A 15,411-nucleotide genomic window follows, 5' to 3' on the forward strand; every position below is an offset into this window, starting at 1 on the left:
CCAGTCCTTCAATAGCCCAGAGACAGAATTTGATTTGAACTTGACAATCTAACTCGGCAAAGAACTTGCTAAGATATTGGAGAAAGCTCAGTCCCACCTTTGAACAGCTGCTTGAGCATGCATGAGACTGCACTTTCCCCACCCATCTTTTCAGACTTCCATTTATCAGCAGGGAGCAAGGAAGAAACCTATTGCTACCAAATGGTAGCATTTAATCTCTTCAAAGTGTACAGAGTTATTTCCGTACAGCTCCTGAAACACAGCATCACTCCCAAATTCTTCACAATTTCCCGAAGATATTAGGTGTCTCACTCAGAGCAAAAGATACTGGGGATTTGGGTCTACCTCTTACCTCTGAAAATATCCTCACTAGTATTTTGATTTATTAACGATACCTGCTAACAGCATAAATAATGATGTGAATATGTGACAATAACCTATTTGACCAATTCTTGGCATTTACAGAAAGCTGGTATTTTGTACTTTGTTCTGGGAAATGGCCAGGTATGTGCACACAATGAAGAATGGAATAATAAGAAAAAAATACTCAATTATTCTAAGTGACTTGTATCTTCTTCCAGATTTTGAAATAACTGAGTGTGCTAACTAGAACTCCCTGAAGGTAAAAGGCCAGAAAATACAATTTTTTGAAAATTATTCTTAAGACTACATTCACAGCACAGATTAAAGGAAAAGAAGCAGGACATGCTGCACAGCTCCCTAGCTCGCATAGGGACAGGACTAGAGAGCCAGGAGACCAGAACAACTTAGGAGCTCTGCCTAACCCTTCTTCCCCAAATATTTCTGTTGTCACACTCTGCACTCTCCAGACAGTAAATTCCTGTTTCCACTTCCAGTGGATTTTCTCACATGTAATCTAAGCTTTGAAGTTTCCTGGACTTGGAGTGCTTAGCTGGGTGATGAATGTTCTAAACAAGTTTCTCTGAATTTTGGGGTTTTTTTTAAACTTTTTTAAAACTTGAAGGAAAGCTTGTGACTCCCACAAGAGTCTCAGTAAAATTGCTTGTGGGCCTCACTGTAATTAGAACATGGGATGAGTATGTTAAAAAAACCTGGAAACAAAGTAGAAAAAAGGCTAGATATTTCTGCGTGCTTTTGTTTAATCATTAATTGATTTCCCACAAAGAGCTGTTGTGGCAGTTAGGAAGATGGGCACACTGTGGCACCAGAACAAGCCAACACTATTTTAAGCCACAATCATAATCTCGAAAGACCAGGTTAGCATTTTCTGTAACAATTCTAGTCTCCTCTGTGAAACCTCAATGGTAGAGGAGCAATTTCTCTCCCCCTCTAAAATGTGCAGCCTGCTGCGGAGGGGAAGAAAAATCCTTCATTGTCTTACTGTACTTTGTACATAAGAACTTTCCTCCTTCACACACTTCCCCAAACTGTTAGATCTCCTACTTGTTCTCACCTGATCCTTAGTCTTCTCTTCTCTTTCACGAATGTAGCCGGCAACAATTCTTTCTGTTTCCTCACACAACCTTGGATATGTTGCCAACTGAAAAGCAAAATTAATAGAAATTTACACCTGAGGGTGGCTTCAGTGGAATACAAACAGGGGAGCCTCCAGCTTTCCTCTTTGGAAGAAAGCAATTATTATAAATGCTTGGGCTAAATGTTAACTACATTACAAAGTAAGCCTTACTTGCTATTAATGGTCATTTTCCAGAGAAACTGGAGAGGCCTAAACCCTTGGATTATTTCTGTGCTTTTGCTCCATGGAACATTGAGGAAAAGACACTTTGGACATGTGAACCACAGTTTATCAGCCTTGGGGTGAGGTTTCTCCATGCCTCTCTCTTCTACTGTGCCTAATTCCAGAGTGGCGCTTTAAATAATTTCCAAGTTTCTTGTTCTTTGAAGGCTCCACCTTGTGGCAACATCTTTATATCTCAATAACAATACTTAAAAATGTAACCAGCAAAACACAACAGTAAACTTGGCCAATAGCACTGGGAAAAGAACCTGCACAATTAATTCAAGTGACATATCTTCCAAATTTTGACAAAAGTGAAAAAAAACCTGGAAACTCTGCTCAAAACATTGCAGTAAATCTGCTTCTCTATGGTCTTTGCCAAAAAGATTGTCACCCTTTCCTGTTTTAAGAAATAGCTCCTTTACCTGCTCATTGGTACAAAAATAATTGCATTAACCAGAAAAATGCAAAGGACGTGACAGGATATTTCTCAATAACTTCAGCATACCTGTGCTCACATGCCAGAACCGCTCCTGTACTTGCTACTATTAGGGTACCCTGCACTCTGAGATGGTGGGAAAGACAGATGAACAGAAGGTGAGACAATAAAAGTAGCCAGTTAGCTAAGAAGTCTACAAGAGTCAATGCGATCTTGTAGAATATCACAGAGAAATGGGAGAAAAGACAACAGAAATTCAGCAACTGCTAGTTGTCAATGCTCCAGACAAGTGAGTTGCAGTATTTACAGATGACAACTTTCCTATGAAGGTGAAAAGTGTGAGAAAAAAAAGCTTCACATTAATACATCTGACATGCTTCCTTAGCCACACCTGGGGGTGTGGTGTGAAGTTTGAGGTTTCATTCTAAGAGTTTACACTAACCCAAGCACACATTTCAGGAAAAAAATTCCCAAATACACATAGAAACTCATAGTAATGCTATGTTTAGTTTTAATGAACGTATTTCTTAATTTATTATACTTGCAGGATCTTAAGTTAAAAGTTTAATTGACACACACAGCTTTCACATCAGGAAGTTCAATGCTCAGCAGTTCTTTCCACTTACATCTTCAACATTTCTGTACAGCAAGCTTATTCGTCAACACTAATGCAAGGATGTACAAATGCAAGGGAGATAAAGTCTTCCTAGCTTTCCACTTCTAACTTCTTGAGAGCTGAAGATCAGACATTTTGGGGTTGTGTATGAAAAAAAGCACAGGAGAAGCTGTGGACCCCTTACATTGCAAAGAACTGTGGTGCTACCTAGTACAGCTTCAATATAGAAAGACCATTTTTCTCTCTTTGATAGATGTCTGAACACATTTGAGGCCTTTGTTGTAGAAAAGTTTCACTGTTTCTTCCTCTTATTAGCATTGGAAAAGAAAACTTTAAAGTACAATTTTGTTTGCTGATTTACACATCCATGGAATTGCTGCCTACGTTCCATTTTCAGTACCAATGAAAACATGGTTTTAAAGAGGAAACTGAGGGCAACTCTTGATTCAAAAACACCCTCCAATCATAAGGTGTGTATATATATATATATATATTCAAAACACAAGAATCAAAAAATGAACATTTCCAGCATTACATTGTTTTGAGCGTTTTCTAAAGTAATTACAACTTCTGCAGAGTCTTACTCTGTACATCAGGTGAGTAGATCAGAAATCTCTTACAGTACCGTAAAATGCAAGACAAGCTTTATATTATCTACTATACCATTACATTATACTTACATTACCAGATCTATATGCAAGTTACCTTTTTAGTGCACTTCTTGACAGTGTTGATTAACTCTTGCATCACCAGATCCACACTTTTTAAGCAAGGTCCTTTCAGCTTGACTATCTGCTTTTTAACAATGGCTTCAAACGCCATATCTGGAGTAAACAAACCTGTTCTGTGGACATAAAAGCATATGTAAGACAGTAATAAAAACATCATGCAAGGAAGATTTTTTTACTGAATTGCTCATATCTTCATTTTCAGAGGCTTACAGCTGAGTAATAACAAACCCTACACAAACAATTTCCACAGAACTAAATTTGCTCCTTTCTCTAAAAAACAGCGTTATTATGAGAATATAAAAGTAGAAACATGCCCTACTAGAAGATGATTGCGAGAACTCTAAAGAGTACTGACATAATGCAGTAAGGCCTCTTCAGCAGTGCATCAAACCTTAGAGAAAGGATGAGTGGCAGCTGCAGTACTCCATACACAATCACTTGCATAGCAAACCCGTAAGTATCCTATAGCTGCAGTTTTCTATTCACTCACAAGAGGAAATGTGGTTCTGTTACTCAGTCTTATATGGAGAATTTCACAGTTGGTCACTGCAGGGTATATGAACCTATATAACAGATACCTCACAGGACCAGTTCTAAACAAATAGGCCTTACTTCTCTTTCAAACACTGCTTGCAAAGGTCTATCCTGGCAGATAAATTATATAAAAAAGCAAACTATAAAACCATGCCCAAAACTATCAGTTCACTATCATAAATTGCTCATCAAGACCTTCCCATCAAAAAGGCCAGAAAAGTTCAAATACTGCACCACAGCTACTAGAGTCAACCATTTGTGAATCTACTATACGAGTAACACAAAGAACATTTTCCAAAACACTAAGAGCAACAAAGTTTGTAAGCAATGCTTTCGAAACATATTACATACTCAAAAGTACATAGGAGGAGGGGAAGGACACCCCCCCCCAAAAAAAAAAACCAAACCAAAACCACAAACCAAAACCCACCAAACCAACAAACCAACAAAAAAACCAAACCCAAACAAACCCACAAAAGAAGAACCCAAGCTTTTTGGAATCTGTTCTATTGTCAAAAGAACAAAAAATGGGTAGGCATCTGATAAAGTGTCCCTCCAAAACAGACTGATCATTCCAAAGTGAGATAATTAGGTCATTCCAAACCAAAAACCCGAATACCTTCTCTTCCCAAACCTAATAATATACTGCAGACACATCCACAAAGTGGAACGTCAGCCATCAGGCACTGATGAAATCAGGCATTTCAAGAAACAGTTTAGAATAAAGGGGAGTAACATAGTGCAAGGAGTCTGCCACAACACAAGCTGAAAGGTTTTTCTCCATATCAAGACACAAGTTTTCCCTCTAAAACTTACAACTTTTCAGGAATACAGGCTTAACAGAACTGCAGACACTACAAGAAAAAAAGTCATGTATTTTCTCTGTAAAATAATTTTCCAGCATTTCGAGATAAATTAAACGTCTTTGGGCAAACCAACTGTTTGGCCCAAAACAGCTACCTGAAAAACAGAAGTGTAAAGGATTGCAACAAAAAAAGTCAGCTGCTGGGAGCAGGGCATTAGTAACGTAGTCTAGCAGCCAATAGCCAATGTGTCCACAGGTTAAAAAGACCACACCCTCTATAATGTGACTGGGCTTGAAAACATGGGAGCACTTGCCTGATACCATGTATGTTCTTGATGGCGTAACTTATTTCTCTCCGCAGTTCCTTCTCATTGAATTCCATCTAGAGGAACAAGACCATACGAGATCATATTAGGGCAAGTTTTCAATAAAGCAGAAAATATTACCTTTCCCAATATAACTGGAAGCCAGGCAGTTCAACTGGCAAAATATTAATTTCTAATTGTGCTAAACAAAGCGTAAGTATTTTAAAACATTTTAACACTAAGGCTACAGTCAGCAGTAAGGATTGTTGAAAATTATGCACCCTTCCATTCCAGATATACTAACAGCTGGAAGAATTTTGCAGAGTTGATAGAGTAAGCCAGAAACAGGATTTGGAAGATGCAACTTTTTTTTTTTAAGCCTGGTTTCCTAAAGTGGTGCAACTTCTGTGATTATGGTCTGTTGATCCTCCCCTTCCCATTCTACTGTTTTTCAACCAAATTTAAGAGAGGAGTGGTCTCAGTTATGAAGTTATAAAGCTTTTCTTTAAGTTTCTTGAAAGCCAGCTAGCTGCAAGACAAGTTAGTGTTGTCACAAACTAAAGGGTCATTACCTAAGCCCAACTGTCATCTGTTCTGTTGAACTGCTAGTTGACCTACCACATTTAAACCTTGGAACCAGCCACAACCCTGTCTGGTTCTCACCCAACTGAAAGTTAGGGGATGTCAAGGCAATTGAACATAAAACAGGTGGAAAGGAAGCTTAGGAAAAGTGTAAAAGAATGGGGACTAGAGACACGGCAAAGTTCATGGTGAAGCGAAGCTGAAGTCACTGCAGTGAAAGAAAAAAATCAAAGAATATATAACACAAATTCATAGGAAACCAGGTTTCGTTAGTTTACACCCCACTGGATCTCCATTTATTCTGTTACCCAAAGGATGGGTAAGCAAGAAGAGATGTATCAAGAGGAGAAATGTTATCTCGAAACACCAAATGTGCTTCTGCTCCACCTCCCACTATGAAAGCGTAGGACCGAAAGTCGGCTTTGGTTTAATGCATTGAATACAGGAAGCAGAAAACACAGAATATGGCTATTTTCCATAAATCTAATTTTAATAGGTACTAGCTACTTGAACACAACTTAAATTTACCAACTGTAGTTGTTTGCCTGCCCCATCTAACCAGAAGGAAGATGCCATTTGTGATAAAACAATAAAAAAAAAAAAAAAATCACAGAGAATAGTAAGAACTGGAACTATAATTATATTCTAATTCCTATATTTCAGAATTTTTAGCATGTCTCAGTATCCAAAACTAGAAATGAAGCCAAATGTCTCAGTTATAACTTCATGTAATTTCTTCCACAGTTAAGAGCATGTTCTTCCAATCAGACCTTATCTTGGCTTTACTACTATCAGTATGAACATAAGAATACATAAGTAAAACACAAAGCACACCAGCAAGATGGATAAATACCTTCACTAGTTCAAAAGGAAAACGTTCATGGAAAATACGATTGATTTTGGCACCTCCTGAAAGTTCTAGTGTATCAACCTGATCTCCTGATCCTTCGATTCTTTTTTCAAAGTCCACTGAAAACTGTTGTACCATCCTAAATTTCAAAGGAGGGGAGAAAAAAAACCAAACACAACCATTTAAGCATGTCAACTACCAACTCTTTCTTCAGTACTATGTGACTACTAGTGCCTATTAAAACATGTTTAGGAATTGACAAAGGTATCTACAACAACAATTCATTCAGCCAAGCTGCCAATACATAAAATCCATATCTACACCACCCCCCCTTCTCTCTCACAGGACATAGCTCATTATGTTATTTTCTTTCTTCATAAACATTGTATTTAAAAAAAGAATACTGCTTATTAAACTGTATATTGAAGTCAGCTACAAATACAGCAGGGTACCAGGCTACATTCATGTTTTGTCAATGATCACAAAATTGTAAATGCTACCGTTATTTATTACATAAATTTTTAATTTTTTTTTTTTTTAGGAGATGAGAAAGTAATAAGCGTGTTTTTAGTAGGATAAGCAAATAAAAGTCCTGACATTTAAGTTATAATACTTACTGTATTTGAATAGAAAAGCACATCCATATTTAGATGCTGTTACAGAAACTGCAGAGCTCAACAAGGCAGACCACCACAAGCAAAAATCTCCAATCTTACGGCAAAAGGTATCATTTGTGGAGAGCTTACTTCTCCACAATGACCCTTTGATCTTTCTAATATCTTTCAAAAACATACAGTCCAATAGCATGACGTGAATCAAGCCACTAAGCTGATCCAGTGCGGGAAAACTTGGAAGAGATTGCTAAGGAACTTACTTTCCCATGCCAAAAAGCTAGCCCAAGAAGCAGTACTAACACGTCAACGTAGCCACTGCCAGTACCAGGCCAGGGTTCTAGTTATGTTACTGTCCACACCCCAAAAGAGAAAGGGAAAGTGAGGATAATTTTTTCTGACAAAAGAAGTTAATTTCTCCTATAGCACCTACTTACAATGATGGAATTAGAAAAAAACTATGCAGGGAAGCATCAAGTAAAATGACTTAGGCTGAAATGGAATTGAATTCTTTTTCCTTTAGAAGATGTTACAATACTAGAACAAGCATGAGATACCAGCAACACCTAACAATTCATATATGTGTTTCTAGCAGTTGTCACCAAATAGTGATAAAAACCACCTGTCTTATACTGTCATGGAAGAGTCAAAGGTGATGTCCCTCTGTTTTTTGCAACGAAAACATCTGAAGTTAAGTCATGAGGGACAGACTTATGTCTACTCTTTTGGACACTGTTGTTACAAAAACAAGGAGTAAACCAGTGTCTTCAGCTGGCTCAAGAAAGCCTCCCTAGTTCAGGTGACCATTTTCCCTTCTGAATTCCAGACTTTTAATTAGAGAATGAATCCTGCCCAAAACTTATGCATTTTCACAATCCAGTGCTATTACCATCTATCCCAGAGAACCGAGAAGGCTGAAAACCTTTGAAATCAGTCAGAGTAGGAATGTGACAACACTCATTTAAGAGAGAAGAGCTAGATATATTTGACATCTCTCTTTTTCTTCCTTTAGATGCTTCCTCTTCTAAGAGGTAAATTTTAACTGCATATGAACATAGAAGTGGCTGCAGAGGGCCAAAATGATGGGGGGGAAGAATGGCAGACCTTTCAGGTGAAAAGGTACACAATATTGAGTATCAAGCACACCTGGAAACAGACTAAGTAAGGAAGCTGCATGAAGCAAAGCAGCAGGTGCTAACTGGGCTTCAATCCAAAACATCAGCATGGCCCTTTTTCCTTAGTGCTAAAACCACAATACAGTAAGGGCTCTGATCCCACTTCCACTTGATTCAAAGTCAGATGAACAGTCATCTCTGTTCCATCACTTTACAACAGTGCTATCAAAGTCTCGTCAGACAGACTTATTTTGTGGATGAGATGCAAACTGGACAGTGACTTCAGCAGTGAAACAGCTTTCTAGTTTGGAACTTATGATAGTAATGTAGCTCCAGAAATCGTTGCAATTCCTCTGACAAACCACAGTATTCAATCCATGACTTCTTGAGATCAAAAAGGTCAACATCTGCCAGGTCAGTTTTAACACAAGCACAGGTGGCACATCACATCACCTATTTTGCTGCTATTTGTCAGATGTGTGCTCAGAGAGGCAAACGGCAAGAAAGAGGTTTTCACCCACCCCAATACACTATCACTTGAATATAAGAATGGCTGCACTACAGCAGAACAATAGCCATATCATGACAGTCACCAACAATAAGTGCCTAGGAGAACAGAGCAAGCACACAGTAATATTTCTCCAGAACACTCTCTTGGCCTCAATAAATTGCTGTTCGTGGGTTCCATACAGCAGGAATTTGTCCTTGTACTTACTACCCTTAAATGTCTTCCCCATTCCCAAGAATTTGCCTAGTTGCTTTCTGAAAGCACACAAATTTTTAGTATCAGCTCCTGCAGCAAAGAGCTCTGTGGCTTAGGTGCACATCACGTGAAGGACTACCATCTATGATTACTTTTGATCTTGCCATCTTTGACATCTTTTGGATAGTCAAGTTTTTATATTGGAAAAAGAAGCATCCCCTCTTCTCCTTTCAGACTTCTCATCTTACAGACTTCTAACACAATCTCCTCCCCTTGCTTGAGGTCATCTTTTTGGCAGGCAGAAGAATGTGTCTGTACAATCGGAAGCAGTTTCTTACCTTCAATCATCTATGCTGCCCATCTTTGTACCTTTTCCTGTTCTGCTTTCTCTCTTTTCTAGGATTACTAAAATTAATTTAGGGAAAATCTTGCTGAAATTGTAGAGTAAATAAAGTGTTCTGGAACATCCAAAGCACAGAATTCTTTGGAGTTTGCATATAGAATCCTTAACCATATCCTAATCTTTACATTTAAACCCATTAGAAAGAAAGAAAGAAAAAAAAAAAAGGCAAACCAAACCTATACAAAGTGGAAAAGCAGACAAAAGACTAGACACTCACTGCAACAGGGCTTTCGTTTTTCTGGTTGGATCTTCTGGTCTGAAGTTTTTGTATACCTCTACTTCATGTTCTATAGAAAGCAGCTGGCTCTGGAGTTTGCTTCTGAAGGCTGGCAGGGTATCCCGAATATGATTGGTAAGTTGCTAAAAACCAAATAAAAGTCCTTTTATACTGTTAATAAAGATGAAAGCAAGAGCACAACCATTTCCTTCTGACTGCCGAGCATATCAGCCATGACCTGTGCTAGTTTACCAGTGTAGTTCCTTTTGATCTTTGAAGCAATGGAGACTGTTAAAGAACAATAGAATATCCCTTTCACATACACATTATAAGGAGGCTTGAAAAATTCCTTCATCCTCTCACTCACTGAGCCCTGTTACTACATACTTGTTTTGTAACACACAAAAAAAGTTATACACATTACCTATTTAATTTGAAATGATCTCTCATCACGCAGCACTGATGCCACCACTCCCATTTTGCTGGTTTTCCTAAGGGAGTTTCCCCAATTCCCTATATACTTGTTCAGCATGATGACTCCTTTACTTTACAGCCACAAGGCAATGTGGGACAAGGAAGAGATTCCGAGCATCCACAGCCCATTAAGAACAGACATGGAAGAAAGTATAGACGTACGCAGTACCTGCTTGGCATTCTCCCACCATTGGGAAAAATCGCCTCCATGTGACTTCTGCTCCCTTGTACAAAGTATACTAAAGAGAAGAGATTTTGCCCTCATATTTATGAGCTTTACCTTTTTTAAACACTTGATTTTTGGCTGAAAAAGGTTCTACCACTCAAGACTATCAGTTTTCACTTCTGAAAATATACCTAAAAGTACTGGAAAATAAACTGAAGGAGAGTAGAAAAAAGCTTACCAGATCTGTGCTTAACTTACCTCACTACTTTTGCATATATATGTTGTAATGTGCTTGAACAGCACTATCAATGTCTTACCTGTGCCATAAATTTCTAATGCATTGTACCCATTCCTTGATGAAAACCAAAGTGGACTTCTTGCACTATGCTGCAAACCCTCTTCCCAGCCCCAGTCAGACAAGCTATAAATTAAGAATGTCATATGCCAAAATATGTAAACTCAAAATAAAAGTTCTTCAGCAGACCCGACAGGCACAAAATCAAAAGTTGGAGTTTCCCTGGAGCACCACCTTGTGGATACAGAGAAATTTAAATATTACCTGAAACCACAAACACTAATAGGTCCCTAATATCTTAGGGATGAAACTTAAATAGATCTTCCCATATGTAATATTCTACACGCAGTAATAGCAATGGAAAAGCAACAGTTCATACTGAAATAGGTAAATTTACAAAACAGCTCACAAAAAAGTTAATAGCACATGAAGTAATGCAAGCCAGGGCAGATAAGACAGTCCATGCTTCAGTCTCAAAACTAAGACACATGGATTAAACTTCCAAGATACAAAAAAAGGCAAAACATCCTAAACACAGACCAAATTGCAGGATACAAGTGAGTTCTTGCATCCTGCTGAAGACTTTGGTTCTGAGGCACAAATAAATGGCATTAGCATTCTTTTTGAGCAAGTCCAGAGCATGCCATAACCTGGCCATCAAGTTATAGCTGCAAAGTCACTGTAGCAAGAAATTAAGCAGCCACTTAAGTTTCCTACCTTAATCAATAACTTTTCTGTTCTTTCCAGCTGCTGTCCAAAATGGACAAAGCCAGGCTGAGCTGGTCTTTGTCTATTCCGGACCAAAGGCTGCAATTTGACAGTGAACTGGAAAAAACACTATCAAGTTTGACTTGTAGGAATGCCAATAACAGTGGTCAGCTGATAAACTGAGTTTAAAAAAAAAAAAAAAAAAGCATCACCAGTAATTTTAGAGAGGCAGGCATGACTTGATCTTGATCTTCTCCTCTTCAAACAAGCTAAGGGCTGGTGCTATGGAAAGGGCAATACCCAAAGACGTAAAGTGAAGAGTATTATATATTCCTTCAAGTCTGGTGTAGGCAATGTCTTAATTAGGACAGTCAGCTCTGGGTTTCTCCTCCAGGTAACTGGGAAATAGACCTCTATTACCTGCTGAAGGAAGCTTCATGCCATGGTTTGGCATGAACTCATAGAAATAAACCAAAGGTTTGGGCAAAAATAAAGGTAGTGCGAACAAAGTGTTCTGATTATTGTATTTGTCATTTATATCATCAATATACAGTACACTGTAACTACAATAAAGTGTAGATTTTGAGGTCAAAGTGCAGACATACAGTGAACCCTCAGGATACATGATTTCTAAAAAAGTGGGTTTTTTTTAATTTCTAAATTTGAATTCAAAAAATCCTGTTAAACTAGAAGAAATATGATAATTAAGGAATAGGATGGTATACTTCCAGCAAAGGAGCTGAATCTTATTTTCTATGTTCATATTCAAGCGAACAGGGGAGTGCAGAATTATCAGTAAAAGTCAGAAACTACTTCTCACAGTAAGTTCTTATATGTTACATGTAATATACAGCTTTGTTAATTACATTGTGAAAACTGAAAAGGTTAAAAGCAGGAAAGAATAAATGAGGTTCACTGACCAACATTCATTTTAATAAGGATTTTGTATTGGTTTTATCACTATAAAAGCTGCTTTTCACCACAAAGGCTTCAGGTTTTACCTGGTTTAGAACTTTTTGGAGATATGGTGTTCCCATCCGATCTGCCATGTGCCTATATGCTGGGTGGGAAAGAAAGAATTTCCTTTCTGCAAGAAGAGCTGCCTTTATGTCCTTCTTCCCATCAATGTCTTTCTGGCTTCTGTTTACAACACCAATATAACCTAAAAAACCCCCACAAAACCAACGGGTAAGTCAACGCAGCTATTGCCTGAACTACTGAATTCATATTAAATAGAACTAGACTGCCTCAGTTCAATCAAAACTTTCCAATTTAGGCATTTCAGATATTGTTTACAAGTACTGTAATGACCTTAACAGTGTCTAAATTGTTCATCCTGTTTATGTATAACAGATATACTTCCTTTTAAATCACCAATTCAAATACAGAAATATCTGAAACTTTGGTGTACCCCAAAGAAACCACTTCAAAAATAAACAAATAAAAAAAAAACCCAAACAAAATCAAAACACGCACCCAGGTCTACATAGATAAATTATACCAGATTAGCAAAATACAGGAAAATTTATTCTCGTTCGCTGGACCAACATACTCCATGGGAGGAGATGGTGGTCTCATCAATAAATTATAACTAGAATCAAAATTCTTGATATTCTTAACAGTATGAGCAACAGTGATGGTAGCTGCCAGAACAATCACATGGAAAATTTCTGGAAGGGGTCAAAACTTGGTTTACAGTGAGATTACCAAAATTCTGGTGCTTGCTTCTGTCATATGCAAAGAAGAAAAGATTCCTTAGTTACAAGAGACAGCAACCTGGCACAAAAAAGAACACTGGCTATCAACTTGTGCTGACACTTCTTGTTTCTGGAATACGCGGTATATTTTCCAGGTCCAGAAAAAAAATTATTTTACTTGCAGGATATTTTTAGCACAGCCCCCTTTTATGTTTGCTGAACAGATGACAATAAAAGCTAGGAACTCATCAAGTCCAGCATAACCTTTGATTCACCTCCAGCACTCCCAAACACCACCCTTATCCAAACCATTTTCTGGATTGCAAAGAATATAGGCAACTGAACATTCTCACCTCTACGAAGAGGGAGTAGCTTGTTTTCTAGAATTTCTCTTGCATCTGTTCCTTCATCCATCAGATCCAATTTTGTGATCACACCAATGGTCCTAAGGCCTGACCAGGATGGAGACAGGAGGAAAAAGATAGTGAAGAATCATTTATATTCAGGAAGAACAATTACATCTTACAATTATATAATAATAGATATGTGACATTCTCAAAGCACGTATCACACAATACCAGCTACAACTGCAAGTTACGGTATATCTGGAAAAGAACGGATCATCATTGCCAGTGCTGAAATGTGTTCCTCAAATGTCTTTAACAAGGCTCAGCATTCCTATGATATGACTGTATAGAATTTATGATGCGAGTATCCAGAAACCCCATCAGCACCACGGTCCATTTTGCTAGGTACTACAAAAATTTCTACATGGGCATTGCCCCACTTGCTAATAAGAGATAGTGACAAAATTTTAAAAATACATTTACAGCATCATTACCTGAATTACACTGAGCTAACAAACAGTTATTGTGATGTTGAAGCCTATATAAGAATGTATACATACTCATCTATATTATAAATTATACTTCACACAAGCGTTGGTCAATTACATCCAATTATGTTATTGCTCTTGAGAACAAAAAGTGGTTACGTTCAATCATGCTTACCTTGAGGGTCCACTTCCTTAGCTAACTTCAGAGCATCTGAGTTGGCCAGATCAGTGTTAGCGGGAGTCACAGCCAGTATCAGACAGTTTTCTCGAGAGATGAACTGCATTATCATGTCTCTGATCTGCTGCTCAATATCTGGAGGCTGATCCCCTACTGGCACTTTAGTGATTCCCGGCAAATCAATAAGAGTCAGGCTTAATACTATATGGAAAACACAGGATCATAAAACTGGTTAGCACACAGGACACGTCTAAAGAGATCTACACATCTATGGCTGCAGACAAATTTTAGTCACATAAAGCCCCACATAATTGCCTTTATAGGTATATAAATATTGTCAATGGCTCAAACAACCTGCCTGACAATCTGAAAAGTACACTTGTTTCCCTGTTGGTCTTTCATCTCTGGATTTATCAGTACTATTTAATATTTTAAACATTACAACTGGCATAGGAGAATGATACTTATACTGAACATCCTTGGAGGCTCTTAGGCAAATGAACATGGCTTTCTGAGCTTTTTCCACCAACAGGAGCACAGACAACAGACCATTCCCATTGCATCTTTCAAATCAATCCAAAATAGGCTTTTTTTCTTTTTTAAATACAGTCCTTCTCTGACCATGCTTTCAACAGTGTCTCCAATTAAGAAATTCCAAAAAAAGTCAATAGCTAGCCTAAGTTATATAGCAAAATTGTTGTTAAGGGGTTTGGGGGTATGTTGTTTGGTGGTTTGTTTTTTTTTTTGGTTGGCTGTTTTTTTTTACTCTGTAACTTCTTAAGAAAATTAAGAAACATTAAAAAGTTCATCCATTAAGAAAACCTGGTTTGCTCTGGCATGATTTCTCCAGTACAGGCCACAATACCAACTAGAAGCATCGTAGCTTGTTCAGCCAGTACTGGGGCAACAGGGTATCCTTTAGAGAAATGAGAAAAATTTGATTCCTAGAAAGGAAACACCAGAAGTATATTTAGGGTCTGGCTAATATAGACAACAGTTGCTGAACTAGAAGACTGATCCTAATAAAACAAAGTAAAAGCATTAGGTAGAAAATTTTCAATTTTTTCCTGGAGTTAGCATGTTCAACATACAAGCTTTGAGGCACAGCATTTAATTCAGCTCCTCTCCAGTTGGCTATACCACATCTGCATAGCAGAGAAGGGCTCAGGGGCATATGTTTAGAGCCAAGGCTGCTCATGGTATATCAAAGGGAGATTCAGCATCTCTTTAATTACCTCTCCTCTTATTTTAATCTTTCTGTCCTTCGATTCGCAATGAAGACATCAGATGAGGTGGTTAGAAACATAAAGTGCTTCAGCCAAACATACCACTTTTCTCTGGTATCCAAGACAGATTCAATGCAAAACATTTTCTCTAGATTGCCTTCATTAAATTGCGCAGATGGCAACCAGAGGAACTAACTTTGA

The 15,411-nt window shown here is 37.9% G+C and overlaps 1 protein-coding gene across 3 annotated transcripts in view; it reads right to left on the reverse strand.

The window, feature by feature from the left end:
• Nucleotides 1-15,411, reverse strand: part of DNM3 (dynamin 3) — a 182,143-nt gene that overhangs the window by 138,610 nt on the left and 28,122 nt on the right. For all 3 annotated transcript variants that reach the window (XM_087731920.1, XM_087731921.1, XM_087731922.1), the window contains exons 4-11: nt 13,982-14,185; nt 13,325-13,423; nt 12,276-12,436; nt 9,632-9,774; nt 6,586-6,721; nt 5,160-5,227; nt 3,481-3,619; nt 1,436-1,522 (exon numbers count right to left, since the gene is read on the reverse strand). In XM_087731920.1, the coding sequence (XP_087588046.1) occupies nt 1,436-1,522; nt 3,481-3,619; nt 5,160-5,227; nt 6,586-6,721; nt 9,632-9,774; nt 12,276-12,436; nt 13,325-13,423; nt 13,982-14,185 (1,037 nt within the window). The remainder of the gene's footprint in view (nt 1-1,435; nt 1,523-3,480; nt 3,620-5,159; nt 5,228-6,585; nt 6,722-9,631; nt 9,775-12,275; nt 12,437-13,324; nt 13,424-13,981; nt 14,186-15,411) is intronic.

The sequence above is a fragment of the Nipponia nippon genome, unplaced genomic scaffold (assembly GCF_047370975.1).
Source record: "Nipponia nippon isolate SJK-2023a ecotype South Korea unplaced genomic scaffold, ASM4737097v1 scaffold_5, whole genome shotgun sequence".
Taxonomy (NCBI): Eukaryota; Metazoa; Chordata; class Aves; order Pelecaniformes; family Threskiornithidae; genus Nipponia; species Nipponia nippon.